Raw genomic sequence first — 20,724 nt, 5'->3', positions numbered from 1 at the left:
TTTAGGGGAAAATATGAAAATAATAAAAATTGTGGTCATTACCAGTTTGTTATCTGAACTTAAACTTATGACTTGACATCTCTCTTTTCTGTTTTATGAAGGTAAGATAGTTCCCAGCTGTTGCGAAGGCAAAATGAGATATATCTGTATTAAAAGTATTATACAAACATGAGAGGTAACAAGTATTTGTTGAGCAACTCCTATATGCTAGGTACCGAGGATCACTCTTAACAGCTAACCATGGTTTGTTTCACTACACTTCAGGCTCCAGTGAATCATTCAAGAGCATGAGACAATCCTGCCATCTGATAAGAAATATTAATACCACCAAGGAGCAAAGCCCTCAGCTATATGAAACATGCCTTGAAGCCATCTGCAGCCCATTCTACCAGAAATTGGGGTTTGGCTAAAGGAGTCAATTTCAAGATTGTCTCAGTTCCTAATCTTTTCATGGTTAAAGAAAAGACCTAGAGAATCCAGTTCAAACGTGATTACAACCTATTGAGACATGGCAACATGCCAAAAGTCCCAAAACCTTCAATGGATTCGCTAGATGAAATGGCTCATAACTTCTCACATTCTACCATTAACTTTACTAAAGAGCCCACATGTTAGAAAGCAAACCCCACTTCTACCTAGGGAATTCATATGTTATCAATATAGTACAGTATTGGTATTATTAGTAACAGGTATGCCTACAGAATTTTAGTAACTATTATGAAAAGCCAATATACCAGCTAGAAAACTTCTATATCCATGTATTGAAAACAACTGCTCTAGATTTTTAGAAACAGCACAATCTACAGTGAGGATATATGTTTCACTCATATACACATGGACCACGATGCTTCATGTGGGGAACAAACTGTTACTGAAACACAAGAGACAAATTTCAAGATTACTATATGCCATAACACTCCATTCAAAGAGGAATTCCATCTCTGGCCTTGAAAAGATGAGAACTTTATTAAAACTATGAAAATAATATAAATACTATAATCTTAACCAAAATGAAGTATTTCAAAAGTTAAAGTTTTGTGCAAAAAGCAGAATCAGACCTATAAACAGAAGGGACGTGGGAGAGATGGGCAAAATGAGTAAGAAGAATGGGAGATACAGGCTTCCAGTTTTGGAACGAGTAAGTCACAGTCATAACAATAGACACAGCACAGGGCACCTGGGTAGCTCCGTTGGTTAAGCAACTGCCTTCAGCTCAGGTCATGATCTCAGGGTCCTGGGATCAAGCCCCGCATCAGGCTCCCTGCTCAGTGGGGAGCCTGCAGCAAGGAACCTGCTTCTCCCTCACCCTCTGCCCTCCTCCCTGCTTGTGCTCTCTCTCTCTGTCTTAAATGAATAAATAAAATCTTAATAAAAGAAAAAACTAAAAGAAAAAAAAAAAAGACACAGCATAGGGAATATAGTCAATGATACGGTAAAAGCGTTAGCATTGTATGATGACAATTGGTAGCTACCGGTGTGGTGAGTACAAGCATAACACAGAGAAGCTGAGTCACTATGTTGTGCATCTGAAACTAATGTAACATTGTGTGTCAACTATACTCAAATTAAAAAAAAATTTCTTTTAAGTTGAAGTTTTGTGACAAGTGAATGTCTTGTTGCCCAAAACAAGATAACATAATTAAACAGGTTCATCTGGAAAAAAGAATTATGTGTTCTCAAATAGAACAGATTTTTTACTGGCTAATATTAAAAAAACCAAGGTGGAACCTTCCCCCATACTATCTTCATCATTTCTGTCTATATAAAACAGTCATTCTACTTATTAACCTTTGGTGGCACAGGAAACAAGTTAAGAGACAATACAGCAATAATAGAAAACTCAGTTTATTTTAATCATTATCTCAAAATAGTTTAATGTGGGTTTTATAAATAAAGGTACATACTTTTAAACAATCACAAATAGGGATAATGGGAACTGTAGACATATTACATATTATGACTGTTCTGGCATCTATGTCTCTTTGATTAGCTACAAAAAGATTAAAAGGCTACTTGGTCATAGAACACCATACCCTTTAAATTATATTTGATCTTACAGTACTGAAATTTAAAATCCAAGCTTTACATGACTATCCATTTCATAGAAAAAAGACTGCAAATCTTCTGTATTTTTCATATTAGCTAGCATTATGTTAAAAAAATTAGTTATTTCATACCTTTACAAAATCTAAGTAGTCGGTGTTGGTCCTTTCCCCACCAAGTCTAACGGGGATTAGAATAAGAACGGCTTTGTCATCTGTATTATCAAAGGCCATGGAAGTGCACTGTTTATCAATTACATCAGAACTGTAAACTGAGAAAAATATAATAAATATGTATTAAATTTTATAAAAATGATTTTCAGAAACATTTTTACTCTCATCCCTCCTCCCCATTGGCCAGTCATCTGATCTCTGATATCACTATCAAGGTCTCAATGAGTCAAAAAATGTCTACCTCACTTATACATTCTTCAGATACTTTTTTTTTTTTTTAATTTTATTTATTTATTTATTTATTTGACAGAGAGAAATCACAAGTAGATGGAGAGGCAGGCAGAGAGAGAGAGGGAAGCAGGCTCCCTGCTGAGCAGAGAGCCCGATGCGGGACTCGATCCCAGCACCCTGAGATCATGACCTGAGCCGAAGGCAGCGGCTTAACCCACTGAGCCACCCAGGCGCCCCATTCTTCAGATACTTAATTGAGTAGCTACTATATGGTACCAAGGACTTCACCAGTGAGCAATATAGAGGAAAAACCCTGTCTGCATAGATCATATACTCTAATATAAGGAAATAGATAGTAAATTAGTAAAATGTAAGGTATGTCAGATGGTTTGGGGCCCCTGGGTGGCTCAGCTGGCTAAGCGTCTGCCTTCAGCTCAGGTCATGATCCCATCAGGCCCCATCAGGCTCCCTGCTCACTGGGCAGTCTGCTTCTCCCTCTCCCTCTGCAACCCCCTCCCACTTATGCACACTCTCTCTATCTCAAATAAATAAACACAATCTTTAAAAAAAAAAAAAAGATACGTCAGATGGTAATGAGTGCTTTGAAGAAAAACACAGGGAGAAAGATGGATAGGAAATGCAGGTGTGGGGGGTGGGAGTTAAAATAAGGTGGGGAGGAGGGCCTTATGAGAAACCTAACAGTTAAATCAAGACAAAGTAAGAAATCAAGAATGCCAGAACTTGGGGGAAGAGCATTCCAGGTATAAAGATCAATCAATGCAAATGCCTGAAGGCAGAAGCATAACCACCACATTCCAGGTACAAGAGGCCTGTGTCTCTGGAGGGAAGTTAGCAAGGGGTAAAATAACAGGAAATAAGGTTAGGAGATAAAGTAAAACACTGGGGGGGGGGGGATGAAGACAGATTGTGTGAACTCATTTTCTTTTCTTTTTTTTTTAAAGATTTTATTTATTTATTTGACAGAGGGCAGAGCAAGAGCGAGAGAGCACGAGTGAGGGTGAGTGGCAGAGGGAGAGAGGCAAGCAGATTTACCACTGAGCTGGGAGCCCAATGTGAGGCTCAGTCCCAGGACTCTGGGATCATGACCTGAGCCAAAGGTAGACATTTAACCGACTGAGCCCCCATGTGTCCCAAAATGGGTGAACTCTTTCCAATTTTAGTGTATGTGCTGCCAAAGCAAGCAAGAGACTGGGTGAGCTCTTAAAGGCCATTGTAAAGACTGCAGTTTCTACTTTGAGTGACATAGCATGCCACTGAAGAGTTTAGAAAAGGAATGTCCTAATATGACTTACACTTTACTTGTGTTTCCTGTGTTGATAATAGACTGTAGGGACAAGGGCTGAAGCATATAGAACAGCTAGAAAATAGGGTGCCTGGGTGGCTCAGTAAGTTAAGCATCCAACTCTTGATTTTAGCTCAGGTCATGCTCTCAGGGTCCTGAGATCAGGCCCTGTGTCAAGTTCCACAGACAGTGGGAAGTCTGCTTGAGATTCTCTCTCTGCCTTTCCCTCTGTCCCTCCCCCGTCATGCTCACATGCTCTCTCTCAAATAAATGAATCTAGAAAGCAAGGAAGGAAAGAGAAGGGAAGGGGAAAGGAAGGGAGGGAGGGATGAAGGGAGGGAGGCAGGGAGGAAAAGAAAAGGAAGAAGGAGGGAGGAAGAGAAAGGAAGAAAGAACAAAAAAAAAGAGATGGAGGAAGGGAGGGAGGGAGAGAGAAAGGAAGGAAGGAATTGCAGTAGTCTATCATGAGATGATAGTGGCTCAAACAAGGGCAGTAATTGTGAAGGTAGGGAACAGTCATGGGCTGGTCATTTGGAGCTGGTTAAAAGTGATCAGTAAATTAAAGAACTCCTTAATATGTGAAAGGCAAGATGGGAGAAGGAAAAAAAGGGAGTCAGAGATGATTTGAATGGTTTTGGTACAAGTAAACAGAGTAAGAGACATACCATTTACAAAAGCATACTATAGACAACCATAGGAGGGGCACAAAGAGGAGAATCAGGAATTCAGTTTTAGACATGCTAAGTCTCAAATATCTATTAAACATGCAAGCAGAGAGGATGAGTAGGCAGTGATGGATATAAAAGCCTGGATTTGGTGAAAGGTCCTATAAATGTGGGAGTTGACCGCACACAGATGGTTCTGCAAAGCCATGAGACCAGGTGAATTCAAATCTGTGTACAGGAGAAAAGGTCTAAAGGCCGAGTGCAATTTTAGAGATCACCAAGATAAGGAAAACCAGCAAAGAAGACTGGGAAGGAGTAGACAAGATAGAAGGAAAACCTGAAAAGCAGCATTCTAAAAACCAAGTAAACAAAACATTACAAGGAGGAAAAAGTGGTCGACTGTGTCAAAGGCTGCTGGTAAATTATGTAATGTGAGGACTGAGAAGTGACCCCTGGATTTTTAGCAAGATTAAATTATTGTAAGAGCAGTCTGGGTAGAGTGATGGGTGTTGACAGCCTAAGTAGAATACTTCAAGAGAAAATGGGGGGATTTTGTAGAACCATATACAGACAAAACTTTATTTTGTTTTGTTTAACAACTACAAAACAGCTTTCTTCAAACTCCCTGTTTGAAGAAAACCAAACTCTTCTGCTCTTGAAGTTAGCTGATTAACAAATTCTGCTACTTGTGCCCGACTTCTTCCCTTTAAATTTCAAATTTAGGTTAAGAGCTACCAAACTCTTCTGTTCAGCAGTTTCCCTATCTCCCATAGTCAATCTAAACCAAAGGTACAAAAATGCAACAAGAGTTTTTTTCATGTCTCAATTCTATCATCTTACTTTTTCCAAACTACTCAGTAATGACTTCTAATTATAAACCTTTAAGTTCTCTCATTTTTCTGAGGCAGCACACACATGACCATCCCTATCTCTGACTCTTCTGAACTAATATATATACTTTAATCAAATGAGCTTCACCTGCAGAGGACAGACTGCTGGTTTCCAGAGGCAGCGGGTGGGGAAGAAGGTGAAGCGGGTAAAGGGAGTCAAAAGGTACAAACTTCCAGCTACAAAATAAATAAGTCAGGAGAATGTAATGTAGAGCATGGGGACTACAGTTCATAATACCTTGTTATATTTGGAAGTTGCTAAGAGGGGCACATGGGTGGCTTAGTTGGTTGGGCATCTGCCTTCGGCTCAGGTCTCAGGTGGTGATCCTGGGGTCCTGGGATCAAGCCCTATATCCAGCTCCCTGCTCAGTATGGAGTCTGCTTGTCCTTGTCCCATGCCTTTTCTCACTGCCTTCCCTCCGTTTGTGTGCTCCCTCTCTCTCTCTCAAATAAATAAAATATATTTTTTTAAGTTGCTAAGAGAGTAGATCTTAAAAGTCTGTATCACAAGAAAAAGATTTTTGTGACTACATATGGTGACAGATGTTAATCAGACTTACTGTGTGATCATTTTACAATATATACAAATAATGAGTCATTATATTATAGAGCTGAAACTATTATGTTATATGTCAATTATATCTAAATTAAAAAGTATAACCAAATAATAGATAATAAACATTAGAATTATATATATTCCTCACCTGTACAGTCTTGTGCAACATAAATAGTTATTCCTTGTAAATCAGGGTGTCTTGCTTCTTCAACTGCTTTTCTAAAAAACAACACATATCATCCTTTAAAAGCCTAACATTTTCAGTTAATAGTTAAAGGTTTAATTTAAGGGGAAAGAGCCATCATCTTTTTTTTTTTTAACTTTCTTATTTAACCTATAGTGTCTGCTCTCAAAACTATTATCTGAATGACATCTAAATCAAGTCAATCCTTACACTAAGTTACTCAAAGAACATTAAAATATAAGTTACAGGGACACCTCAGTTAAGACTTGGACTCAGTTTCAACTCAGGTCATGATCTTAGGGTCATGAGATCAAGCCCCAAATACACTCATGCTCAGTGGGGAGTCTGCTGGAGATTCTTTTTCTCTCTCTCTCTCAAATAAATACATAAATCTTTTAAAATAAATAGATAAATCGGGGCGCCTGGGTGGCTCAGTGGGTTAAGCTGCTGCCTTCGGCTCAGGTCATGATCTCAGGGTCCTGGGATCGAGTTCCGTATCGGGCTCTCTGCTCACCAGGGAGCCTGCTTCCTCCTCTCTCTCTCTGCCTGCCTCTCTGCCTACTTGTGATCTCTCTCTGTCAAATAAATAAATAAAATCTTTTAAAAAAAATTAAAAAAACAAATAAAATAAAATAAATAGATAAATAAATGCAAGCATGACTATTTTTCCCTTCACTCAAAAACCTAAGTAACCTGAACAAATGAATTTCCTGATTTTGAGTCTTAGAATTCTATAAGTAAAATTGCAAGCTGAAAAATATTTGAGTGAGTATTATGTTCTCAATGGCACACATGATTTGAAAAAAGCCACAATAATATCTGTAAAAGGAAATTAGACAAATTGGAAAAAATATAAATATTTTTATTTAACTGTATCTTTATAATTCTTTAATTTCACATGACTGATTATTTATGTTTGCATGTGTTAATTTAGAAGAGGGACTGGCAAACTATGGGCCATAGGCCAAATACAACCTGTGGCCTGCTTTTGTACAACCTGTAAGCTAAGAATGGTTTTTACAGTTTTGAAGGGTTATAAAACAAAAAAAGAAAAGAAAAGTAGGCAACAGAGCCCTTTATAGCCTACAAAGCCTAAAATATTTACCATGAGGCCTTTTACAGAAAAAGTGTTCTGATCCCTGGTGTCAGAACATAGTATCTTGGAGAATAGAAACTAGGCTTTTATAATTACATCTTTATAAATATCATACCAAGCAGGACTTGATATTATTATTAACAATCCATTTAATAACATTAGGCAAATACATTTCCATTTGTAAGCATCTGGCCTATAAAATATAAAAGCCTGTTAATATGCAAAAAAATGTAATAATTTCTAATTTATATATGATTTTAGATGGAGTAAACTTACTATAACATACTATATCTGGATGATATATTAATGATTCCATTTACAACAATGGAACACACAACAAATAAGACAATTTTTTTTTAAATCAAGCAATATCCAAACAAATGGCACATAAAAGGCTGAGGAACAGTGAAATTTGACTTTTGACTTTTTTCTAACTACTCTGAATGTCACACACCCTTTACTTTTACTATGATATAATTATAATATTAATAGTCCCATACATTTACAATTCACAAGAATTTGATGTGTGCAAAGAAATGCTGAAAACATCATTTTAGCTCTTGACATTTCATTACACTATCAGTACATTACAGCCCCCAGGTTACACTATTAAAAAAAAAAAAAAACTATAATGTTATGTATGTTCCAAGGTTGAAAGAGTTGTTAGTTTTTAGAACATTCCAATAAGGTGGTCTCATGAAAAGCTGGTTAGACACAAACCCTGGATATCTATACCAATGAACAAAAGAAAAATTTGTCATAGATAAATTAAATGCAACTAGAGTTGCAAGGTCTTGTTTTTTCCTTATTAGCAAATGAAAGCTTCCTTGTGAATATTCTCAAGCAGTAAGACTTTAGAACTGCCAATTTTATATATGCACTGCAAAAATCAGTATCTCTAAGCCTAAGGACCTCTGTCGTAAGATGAAAGATTTCAATACAATTTTACCTTAAAATATGAGCAACCACAGCTGGTCCATACCAATCTCCGGCTTTTTTCCCAGACTTCTTTCCATATTCTATTAGTTGATGTAAACCAAAGAGAGCCAAAGGGGAATCACCAAACCAAGAGATGATTTTCCTGTGATAAATTTCATTTCGCATTTCATGATCATCAGAATATCTTCTGATTGCTTCCTTCTGAGAAACTGTTGGGGTTTTGAGTTCTCCTTCCCCTGAAAGTGATGCTTCAAATGATGCAGTAAATTTTTTTACAGTGTTGGAAGTCCATGATTCAGAGTCTGAATTTTCAATGTTCAAAGCATCAGGCCACGTCCAAGCTATAGTAGTTCCAAAGCAAGGTGTTCAGATCTTTTAAATAGATTTTAACAATTCTACTAAAGTAAGTAGATAGCATTTAAAGTGATACAGGTTACTAAACTAAAATAGTAAACTCAGAAGTAGGCAAATTTATAGAGAAAGAAAGTAGATTGTTTGCATATGGCAAGCAGGGTATTGGGAGTGACTGTCATAGGATAGGAGGTTTCTTTTGGGGATGCTGAAAATGTCCTAAAATTCGGTAATGGTGATGGTTGCAGAACCCTGGAAGCATACCAAAAACCACTGAATTGTTCACTTTAACTGAGTGACTTTGTGTTATATAAATTATATCTCAATAAAGCTTTGTGATATGTTAAACAAAAGTATTGAGATTAATTTTTTAAAAAATAGTAAACTCAGGTACAAATAAACAACTCCAGAAAATGCTTTTCTTTTTCTTTTCTTTTCTTTTCTTTTCTTTGACAGTGCTGAAATGGAATGAGGACATCTGTACTCCCTTACCAGTATTGTTTATCAGATATCCAGTCTTGACTACCCAAAGGCACAATAAACATAATCACTAACATGAATGAGAGAATAACTTCAGAAAGAGGATTTTGATTATATGTTAAAATATAAGTCTAACCATAGAAGTTTTAAATTTCTTTTCTTTTTTTCTCAGACAATCCTTTCAAAATAATCATTGTTTAGAGAGTAATATCAATTTTCTAGTAAATGAGAAGTTGATAAACAGAAGTCATTAAAGATCAAAGATCCCCCCCAAACCAACTATATTCACTACTTCACAGTTTTTATGATAAGACAGTTTCAAGCACACATGTAACTTTAGGTTAAAAAAATGAGTCACAGACTCAGAGAACTAATTAGGACTGTGAAAAATATCCCAATTCTTGCCAATGACTGCACAAGACTACAAATAAATCCTCTCAGAGAAAGTTTAAAAGTTCTTTTTCTTTGTATTATCCATACCACTCTTTAATAAACATTCTCTTTAAATAATCTCATCAATAATCCCTACAGAAAGGTTACCAAATATTTGCCATGCAATGCAGGGAAATTATTTAACACTTTAAAAATATGATAATACTTAGTAATAACCATATATGATAGGCTAAAATACCAAACCAAAATCTTCCTACAAATGTACAAATTATAAAAAAATGGACTAACAGAAATGGTAAGAAAGGTTTTTGTTTTTTTTTTTAAATAGATATATGTAAGAAGTATCAATGATATTTTTGAGAGTCTAAAAGATGAAACATGATAATCTTAAGATGAAGCATGATAACCTTATTAAGAATATGCATAATCAAGTTAACTGATTATAATCATATTTGTAAAGATAAAAACATTTTAAAGCATTATTGATATATAGAGAGAAAATAAAGAAATGGCTTAAATTTCTTAAGATTTAAATAATATACAAATATCAACTACCTGCTCAAAGTCACTGCTATTGACCTGCTCAAGATTTACTGAACTGGAGATAATCCAGATAATTCAATCAAAAAAAACTAAATAACAACAAAAAAAAACCAAAGGCTACTAAAAACTCATACATGTAAGTAATACACACCCTAGTTCAATAAAGATAGAATATGCTAGATTAGTTACAACCTTTAGAAGACATAAGGAAGTCAAGAAATTAACTATACAAAATTTTACACAGTTTATAAGCTGGACTTCAAATTTAAAAAAACAAACAGGTGAGCCTGGGTGGCTCAGTCGGTTAAGCCTCTGACTCTTGATTTTGGCTCAGGTCATGATCTCAGGGTTCTGAGACTGAGCCCCACGTCAGGCTTTGTGTTGGGCATGGAACCTGCATAAGATTCTCTCTCTCCTTCTTCCTCTGTCCCTGGCTCTCCAAAACAAAAATTCCGTACAAAAACAGAGATTTTATTTACCTCTACCAAGAAAGTGTAGTATGAGTCCTTGAGCCAATAGCATCTGGCCAGTTCTTAATGTACAGCCCCAACCACAGTCTGTTGTCAAAGCCGAGCCTTCTATTTGAGGAAATTCTTCCCTATAGGTCAACCATATTCTTGAAATGAAATCTTTACGAAATTCTTCTACATTTCCCGCAATTACATGATCTTCTATTGTACATCCTGATCTTGCAGGTAACAGTTTATTCTCATCTACAAAATAAAAATATAAATTATAATCTAAATATATGCAAAGAAATGTCAATAATGGTATTATGTCCCCATTACTGCCCATTAGATATGGACTATATTATAGTTTTTCTAATAGTTTTTTTTTTCAATTTAAATGAAGATAAATGTTATTCTGCCTAATCAGGCTATTATGAAAATCAAATGCGAATGGATGCTGAAATGTTTTGTACACTCTTGAACTAGCTAATAAAAGGTATCATCAGTAACACTGTTAATAATAATATCCTATATTCCAAATATAATCAACTCTTTTATGAGGGGATAATATAAAAATACCTTTTCTTTTTGCCTCATTTGGCTGAGGATATACATATTAGTGCTCTCTAAAATGAGATTTGCAAATAAAATATCATGATTTGTCAATATGTAAGACTGAATGTGATCACATAAACTTGTTCTTAAAATCAAATAAAAGGTGCACATTGTATTTATTGTCATGAATATTTATACTCAAATTATATAATCAAAACTAAGAAGCTGAAGAGTAAGAATATGAAATTCCTAACTATATAGTTATCCTTTCATGTTGAAATATAGTTTTTTAAAAACTGCTCTGACCCACATATATCATTTTAAAAAGCTTTTTCAAATTGATTACCTATAATACAATTTCTGTGTGAAAACTGTGGTCACTGTTTGCCCAATAATTTACAAAATACTGAGGCTCAAATGAACTAACATTCCTTGATTACTCTCTCAAAACGAAAAAGAGAGAATATCTTAGTCACCTTTACAACCTCAGCATGCAGCACAGTGTCTTAAACAAGTAGATCCTAATAAATGTTGCTTGGTTTAGGTGGGTGGACAGGTGGATAGATAAATCTGCCTACAACTCTCAATTCCAAGGAGTTCAATTTCCAATGCCCTTCTGCAGGATGTTAAAACAGTTTTATCATGCTTTTATTCTTTATTCTTGCTGCACCTATCCTCCTTCAAGTTCATTCTGAAAAAAAATCAGTCACCTGAACTTCATAATATTCAGCTTAATGAAGGTAACTTGTGGCATACAGATTCAATGACAATAAAAAGAATGACTACCAAACCCCCATGATCAATGAATTTCTCTCACTATTTGAAGTTAATTACAAATAGAAATGCCTAGAAATTTAACAAGGCCCTACAAATATGTCAAATATTTCTACTTTAGAGACATTTAAATTTGTTTGAAATCTGATACAACAGTACATAACTCTCACACCCTTATCCTGTGGCTTGCCTAATCTCCTACCTTGATGAAGTGATTAATTCTTTATCCTTTTAAGATCTAGTCTTTAGGGCACCTGGGTAGCTCAGTCAGTTAAGTGGCTGCCTTCGGCTTAGGTCATGATCCCAGGGTCCTGGATCAAGTCCCATATTGGGCTCCCTATTCAGCGGGGAGTATGCTCCTCCCTCTGCCTTTGCTGCTCCTCCCGCTTGTACTCTCTCTCTCTCTTTCTGTGTCAAATAAACAAATAAAATCTTTAAAAAAAAAAAAAAAAAAGATCTAGTCTCTAAATTTACTCTAAACATTTACTCTAAATTTAAAATTTACAGGGCGCCCAGGTGGCTCAGTCAGTTAAGCCTTTGACTCTTGATTTTGGCTTATGTAATGTTCTTAGGGTCAGAAGAGGAACCTTAATAGGGCTCCATGCTGGGCGTGGAACCTGCTTAGGATTCTCCCTCTCTCTGCCCCTACCCCTCTCTGCCCCCGAAAAAAATTTACTCTAAATATTATTGGAAAATTGCCAATACTAAATGAACTTCATTGTCCTGTTGACTTTCCACTATAGTAATACTGCCCCTACTATTCCATTCTTTTACTGGCTTTTCTTTTCACAATCTTAATTAATCTATAATATTTATCTACATTTGCCTCCTTTCCAAATTTCAAGTACACTAGAGGAGAAGGAATGCTTTCTTCTGCACCCCTAAAGCTCCAGGACTTTGCAGAGAGTTCATTCAGTTCATAATGGATGCAATAAACATTTGTCAGGTGAACGTAAGATAAGTGGAACCAAAGGAAGAGGGGTTTTTAAACTTTAGTTTTGCTTTTGTTTTTTATGATGGGAGAGATGTGAGAGCTGAGCTCTACAAAGCATGGGAAGTCTCAAAGAACCACAACAAAGAATGAAATGAAAGCTGATAAAGGAAACAGAAGAGAACTGCTATTATCATTGAGGGTTCAATCAAGGCTGACTATCACAATTAAACAAGTTAATATGAGAAATAATTATAAGTAAGCAAATTGTAAAATGAACTCTCAAAGACTACAGCTCTTGTAATTATCAAAGTATAGGATAAAATAAGTATGCATATGTTTAAAAAATAGAAGAGTATTGAAAAACAAATAACTAAAACCAGACTATTAAAACTGATCAGGCACATAGGAAAGAAAATCAAATGGAACTGCTAGAAATGAAAAATATAATAACTAAAAATAGAAATTTGGTGTAAGATTAAACAGAAAATTACATACCACTCAGGAGATAATTAAGAAACCAGAATTAAGAGCTAAAAAATTGCTCAGAATACAGCACAGAGAGACAAAGTAATAGAATATGTAAAAAAATAAAATAAAATAAAACAAAGAATTTCAGAGACACGAAAAAATCTAACAAAGATTTATCAGAGATGCTGGAGAGAATAGGAAGAATGGGGAATAGCTATAAATTAAAAGTGCTGAAAATATCTCAGATTTTAAGAAAGACATGAATTCTAAGTAGAGTAAAAGAAAGTTCAAATGAAAGACAAAAAAAAAAAAAAAATTATCTTGAAAACAACCAGAGAGAGGGTGCCTGGGTGGCTCAGTAGGTTAAAGCCTCTGCCTTCGGCTCAGGTCATGATTTCAGGGTCCTGGGATCAAGTCCCGCATTGGGCTCTCTGCTCGGCAGGGAGCCTGCTTCCTCCTCTCTCTCTGCCTGCCTCTCTGCCTACTTGTGATCTCTGTCTGTCAAATAAATAAATAAAATCTTTAAAACAACAACAACAACAACCAGAGAGAACAAAGAAATGACAGCTTCAAAATACTGGAAAGAACATGTTCTTGTCCTGAGGTAACCAAGAATTTATTAAACAGAACACAATAGCAATAACTATGTAAGGAGGTAAAATAGTTAACCAGACTGTATTAAAATTAAGAGCTACTGTTCTTTGAAAGATAACATTAAGTGAGTGAAAAAGTAACCAATAGATTAAAAGAAGACATTTCCTACAAATATTTTCAAAAAAGTATTCACATCTAGAATACATAAAGAAAACTTAGGAATGAATCAATAAGTAAAAGAGAATCTAATAGAAGACATATCCAAACGGAAAAATGTTTATGAAAATATGCTCATTCCATTAGTTATCAGAGAAATGAAAATTAAAATCAAAATGTAGCTCTAATTAAAAAGGAAAATATCAAGTAATGGTGACAAAGAGAAAGTAGAATTCTTACAATATAATTAACATACAGTATTATGTCATATCAAATTAAAGCTAAATAAAGTAATATTGTGTTTTTTGTGTTGAGTTCAGTTTTGTTATACTCCTTAAAAGTATATACACAAGGTTTTTATCTTCTCTATGTATGAATAATTCATAATTCAAAATTCTAAAGATTTAATATAAAGTTATTAAAATAATAACTCGATATTTGTAATAAAGAAATAATACGAAGAAAAAGTCTTTCTTCCACTGGATTCTGTCGTTTTGGTTATATATCCTAGCTTGGTGCTGAAACAGACACTTGATACTTTAAGGAGTGGTAGGTGAAGATAAGGCCACCATGCCGAGATTGGCAGAGTAGGAAGATAAACAGAATATGAGTCCTTGATGTCACAGAGGCCCTGAATTAACCAACCTAAAGCCATCCCTACATGGGACTTCTGCTTGTGTATGTTAATACATCCCCTTATTTTTTAAACTATTTTGAAATACATCCATTAGCAACTTTTCTAATTTGGTCTCCTCCTGTAGTTTTATAGCAGCCTGTACTTCTGCTTCATCACAAATATAATGGTATTGATGACTTTTTTTACTTATTTGTTTAATGTCTTATCTGCTGGAACAATAAGTTCCTTGACAGTAAGGACTGTGCCTATCATACTTTCAACATCAACTCCTCACCTGGCACATTATAAGACTCTCAATAAATATTTGTGGAATAAATAAATAACCTTATTAATCAAACCTCCTACTACTGAATACTTAAGTTGTTTCCAACTTTTTATTTCAATAAAGCTACAATAAACATCCTTGTACGTGTGTTCTCCACACATATGGGGAACTTCACTACGGTAAATACTTAAAGGTCAAATTTCTGGGTTCTAAGTTGTATATATTTTCAATTTTTCTAAGCACTCTCAAATTTCTCATGAAGAGGTTGTACCAATTTATGCTCTGATCACCCGTGCTTGCATTTCTATTTCTTCATATCCTTGTTAACATTTGATATCATGAAACCTTTCAATTTTTGCAAATCCGATGACTAAGAAATAGTCATCTCATTTTAATTTGCACTCCCTTTATTATTGGCATAGCACTTTTCCATATTTGGCCGTTCAGATTTCTACTTAAAAAGCACCTGGCCTGTTGATTTTCTTGGCTCACTTTTTTCTTGGATTGTTTATATGTTTTATATTAAATTTGTAGTTCATTATTATTTTGGAAACTAACCTTTTGTTTAAGATGTAGATGGAGAGAGAGAAAGATCATCATGTAATACACATAGAGATAAGACACCTACACACATGAAAAGAGAATGAAAGAGTATGTGTAAATATCTTCTCTATCTTGCTTGCTATGAAATTTTGTTTATGGTGTCTTCTGTCATATAGATATTTTAAATTTGTATTTGGTCAAATTGATCAATATTTTCTTGTATAGGCGATAATGTTATTTTTTTTTAAAGATTTTATTTATTTATTTGACAGAGATCACAAGTAGGCAGAGAGGCAGGCAGAGAGAGAGAGAGAGAGGAGGAAGCAGGCTCCCTGCAGAGCAGAGAGCCCAATGGGGGCTCAATCCCAGGACCCTGGGATCATGACCTGAGCCGAAGGCAGAGGCTTTTTTTTTTTTTTTTTTTTTTTTTTTTATTTGACAGCAGGAGGGATTACAATTAGGAAGAGAGGCAGACAGAGAGAGGGGGAAAGCAGGCTCCCCACTGGGCAGGGAGCCCGATATGGGCCTCGATCCCAGGACCCTGAGATCATGACCTGAGCTGAAGGCAGAGGCTTAACCCACTGAGCCATCCAGGTGCCCCGAAGGCAGAGGCTTTAACCCACTGAGCCACCCAGGCGCCCCTATAATGTTATGTTTTATATAAGAAGTTCTTCGCTGAAGCGCCTGGGTGGCTCAGTCAGTTATGCATCTGACCTTGGCTCAGGTCATAATCTCAGGGTCGTGGGATGGAGCCTGGTGTCAGGCTCCCCACTCAGGGAATATGCAGGTCTCTCTCACTATGCCCCACCCCTGCTCATGATCCCTCGGTCTCTCTCTTTCTCTCAAATAAATGAATAAAATCTTTTAAAAAAAAATTCTTCTCTCCCAAATATCATACCTATGCTGAGTAAATGCAGGCTAGCTGCTGTTACTTTTCTATCTTTACCACTCCAGTGAAACTGCTCTCTCAAAAGTCATCAGCAATTAAATACAACTTAAAAATTATTAAGAAGGTACATTTTATGTGTATTTTGCTACAATAAAAAAAGTATAAGTAAGCAAAAAGAAATATGCCAAAAGTAGATTAATCTGGAAATAAAACAATGAAAACAGTTACACAATGAATTTCTAGAAAGATTTTTAAATGGATTACAAATTTAGCACTTACCTTCATATTTAAAATGGTAACATTTTCCAAGCAATAATACAGGGGAATTTCTACTAAAATATGTTTTTGTTTTCAACACCCAACCTAAACAAGAAAAGAGAAAAGTTGTTTTGCAATTAAAGGATTTCAGACTAAGAGTCTAGCAGCATTTCCTTTTTCTTAATTTGAAATTGTTAATTTTCAACTATGGACACACATTTTTTTGCATGAATAGCAAAATATATGGACAATGAACTGAAAATACAGGCCACTTATGTGACATTCAAATACAGTCAAGTATTTTAAACATATTCTATCCACAAAAAGGACATAGAAAAAAAAGAATTTAATTTTAATTTCTTTTCAAACAGGTCACAGTGTTACCACACAATGGTATAAAACTTAAAATTACAAATTCTACTCCAGTTTCTCTGACATCAATCTCTTTTCCCAAATGCAACAAATATTACCAATTTCTTATATTTCCTTCCATCTTAGATAATTAAAATATTTAAAGAAATTGAGTATTCCAATGGAGTGATTTAAGGACAAGGTAACAAAATACAAAATACACTAGTGCTTTTGATAAATGTGTATTGAAGTTTCCTGGAAAAATGTTTTAACCCCATCATGTCAGCCACCTGAGGATCTCTGAAATACTGAATAAAGCTTTCAGATATCATTCCAATTTTCTTCCTACTAAACTGTATGTGTCTAAAAGGTAGTATCCTCTTGGGTTGTTTTTTTTCCCATGACCCTGAAAGCATGACCTGAGCTGAAACCAAGAGTCTGTTGCTCAACCAACTGAGCCATCCAGGTGCCCCTCTTGGTTTTTTTGTGGTACCATTAGTAGTTCTCGATTTCCTGAAAAAAAGCCTGTCCATTACATTCCTAAATATTCCCAAGTATATGAAATTCCTGACTGCTAATGGTAGCCTTAAGAGCCGCTTCTGAAATGCAAGAGCATATAAACAGAAAGAATCTGAAATTGGGAGTCAACAGACTTAGGTCTGCTTTTTTTTTTCTTTCTTTCTTTTTTTGGCCAGCAAAGCAAAGTTTATTGAGCGATAGTAAAAATTTACTGAATAGAAAAGGCTCCTGACGGGTGCCTGGGAGGTTCAGTGGGTTAAGCCTCTACCTTTGGCTCAGGTCATGATCTCAGGGTCCTGGATCAAGTCCCACATCAGGCCCTCTGCTCAGCAGGGAGCCTGCTTCCTCCTCTCTCTCTCTGCCTCCCTCTCTGTCTACTTGTGATCTCTCTGTCAAATAAAAAATCTTAAAAAAAAAAAAAAAAAAAAAGCTCCTGAAGAGGGAGGAGACCCAAGAGGGTTGCCCGACAGGTCTACTCTTAGGTAGACTATCTGCCATTTATATTGAAGAACTGATAGAAAATTTAAAATCAGTAAGTCTCATGAAAGTACTCCCCAAAGTGCTGTAAAACAAATAAATACAAAAAACAAATAAAAATATGTATTCACAATAAAGATGATGCAAGTATTTTCATTTGCTGGAGAAAAGAATGGAAAATCAAACCCAGGAATCGGGTTTTCCTGCAGCCTGGATTACTGCAGTACTCTCCAGAATGATTTCTGTGCCATCAGTCTTTCTTCACTCTAGCATATGTCACACGTCACTGCCGTATTAATCTCCCTGTGGCTCAGTTTTGATTAGGTAACTCTTCAGCCCAAAAACCATCCTCAGTGACTCATTACTTAACAGATTTATTATGAACTTCTTCTCAGTAATACTAAAGAGTTTCCAAAATATGCTACAAATTACCTTTACAGCCATCTTTACCACTACTTTCACTTATACTCAAAGTGGGGCTTGCTATGTGGGTCATACTACCATGACAAAAACGTCCTCCTCAATATCAGCCTATCTAAATCCTACTTCTTCTGGCTCATGGATGCACTTGTAAGCCAATTTTTCCTTTTCACACTTGGCTTTGATGTTCTTCTCTGAACTCTAATGGGAAATTAGTATTCACTGGCCACTTACTGTATACCAGGAACTAGACCAGGTACTTTACAAACATTATGTCTTTGAAATATTATTAGTACTGTACTGAAATAATTCTAATCCCCAAAATACTAATAACTCCCTGCCCTCCAACAGCATTTCTAAGGAAAATTTGAAGAACTTCACAAAAACCTCAAATAAAAGGAAATAATCTTTAAGGAGGAACTTCTATGCTTTAACCTCTGCCTACCCCTCTTGAAAGTTACCAGTCCTTCCTCAAGAAAACAGAAGTTGCGAATCTAGTTTCAGGCACTGCAAGGATCCACATTTTACATGAGCACAGATTTACAGTGCTTTAAAGCTCAACCATCATTCATATGGTACATACTCTTGCTTTTGTATTTCCTATGCAAATCCTGGCAGGACCTAATCCTCATAATAGACTGACTTCCTTTAATACTCCATGATGCTAGGTACATAAAGATGACTCAGGACTTCTGATAAGGCCCAGCCATTTTCCTCTGTTTTTCCACAAGCATGTCAGAGCTGAATTAAACCAATATGCCAAGTAACTGGTTTAAGTTCTTCTTTTTTTTTGATTATTTAGTTTTAGCTGACCAATTTTCATTTCCTCTTTTTAAAAGCATTGTAAGCAATGTAACACAATCTCTAACCTAGCTTGTTGATGTTGAACCAGGACTCTCTGGCACACAGAGATGGAAAATGAAAGATGTAAAATTCATAGAAGAACAGGATAACAGAGCCCAGAGCATAGGAAAGAGCCATGAGTAAGAAGTATGATTATGAATAAGTTCTTACACATACTGAAAAATATATATTCATCAGAATTCTCCATACTCGAGTATATATTTTTATTTTATTCTTCAATTTCCCCTACTTTTTACTTCTAAATCTCAATTTATAGCAGCAGAGAGGTGGGACAGAGACATCCTAAATGTCATTATGATTTCTAAATAAAAACTAATTAAATAAAACTAAATAAATTAAGAAAGTAAGTGAATTTGGCCAAAAAGCCATTAAACAAGTTGACACAAGGTGGTTACTGTCTATGAGGGGTGAGCATTGACCAGTAGGAAGTATGAAGAAATTTTCTGGGGTGAAGGAAATTTATATATATTGATTAAATTGTTAGTTTCATAGATATAAACATGTATCATACTCTGCAAATTGTATACTTATGATATGTTCATCTCACTTTGTTACTTTTCTCTTAATTACAAAAAGAAATCAAGAGATAAACTAGAACAGTGTTTCAGTTATTTGTTCCTATTTAACAAACCACTCCAAACTTAATAATTTGAAACAACTTTTTTTCTTATATCACATAGTTCTGAGGGTTGATTTGGGCTCAATCGAGCAGTTCTCCCACTGGTCATGCTTGGAGTCTCTAATGTCATAAAAATCAGATGGAGAGGCTCAACTGAGACATTGCATTGGCTAATGCTTTCTCTCTAATACAGTCTCAGGGCCTTTCTTCTTCGTGTGGCCTTTCCATGCTATTTCTCCAGCTGAATATCTAGGCTGGTTACATAACAATTCAGAGCTCCAAAACACAGCAAGCAGAAGTTGCCTCTTAATGACCAGCCCTAGAATTGACAGAGCCTCACTTCTGTCTCATTCTATTGGTTAATATAAAGCATAGGCCAGCCCAGACTCAACAAAAAAAGAAACAACACAAATGTGATTAAAGATCCTTACTAAGGACCATCTTTGGAGCCTAGCTACCATAAACAGAATATTACAAAAAATCCTATAGTCCATTGAGTCAGCAACTTGAAAATCACGAGGCTTTAAAAGATGCAAATAAGCCAAAGAACATAGAAATAACAGATGACAATGATTTTCTGGAGGATCAGAAACGCACAGAAGGATGGTTTACTTATTACTATTATTTTTTAAACTTTTTTTCAATTTCTTTTTTTTTTTTAAGATTTTATTTACTTATTTGACAGTCAGAGATCACAAGTAGGCAGAGAGGGAAGCAGAGAAAAAGGGGGAGAAGCAGGGTCCCCACTGAGCAGAGAGCCTGATACAGAGCTCCATCCCAGGACCCTAAGATCAAGACCTGAGCTGAAAGCAGAGGCTTAAACCCACTGAGCCATCCAGATGCCCCTACTTATTACTATTTTAAAAAGGAAGTCAAGTTTACATACCTCATAATGTCATGTAAATAAAAGGGGGGAGGGAGGAAAAAAGCAAAAAATGAGTTTTACAAAAAAGTAAGGTCCAGTCTTTTTTTTTCTTTTAAAGATTTTATTTATTTGTCAGAGAGAGAGAGCACACAAGCAGGCAGAGGCAGAAAGAGAAGCAGGCTCCCTGCAGAGCAAGGAGCCTGATGTGGGACTCGATCCCAGGACCCTGGGATCATGACC

The 20,724-nt window shown here is 35.6% G+C and overlaps 1 protein-coding gene across 3 annotated transcripts in view; it reads right to left on the bottom strand.

Moving 5' to 3' along the window:
• ATG4C (autophagy related 4C cysteine peptidase) overlaps window positions 1-20,724 on the bottom strand; it is a 77,663-nt gene that overhangs the window by 29,273 nt on the left and 27,666 nt on the right. For all 3 annotated transcript variants that reach the window (XM_059136144.1, XM_059136143.1, XM_059136145.1), the window contains exons 3-7: window positions 16,391-16,474; window positions 10,327-10,560; window positions 8,091-8,421; window positions 6,010-6,080; window positions 2,178-2,314 (exon numbers count right to left, since the gene is read on the bottom strand). In XM_059136144.1, coding sequence (XP_058992127.1) covers window positions 2,178-2,314; window positions 6,010-6,080; window positions 8,091-8,421; window positions 10,327-10,560; window positions 16,391-16,474 — 857 coding nt within the window. The remainder of the gene's footprint in view (window positions 1-2,177; window positions 2,315-6,009; window positions 6,081-8,090; window positions 8,422-10,326; window positions 10,561-16,390; window positions 16,475-20,724) is intronic.

Source organism: Mustela lutreola, chromosome 10 (assembly GCF_030435805.1).
Source record: "Mustela lutreola isolate mMusLut2 chromosome 10, mMusLut2.pri, whole genome shotgun sequence".
In the NCBI taxonomy this organism is placed as follows: Eukaryota; Metazoa; Chordata; class Mammalia; order Carnivora; family Mustelidae; genus Mustela; species Mustela lutreola.
Note: the sequence above shows the minus strand (reverse complement) of the source record. Positions and strands in the feature narration are given on the sequence as shown.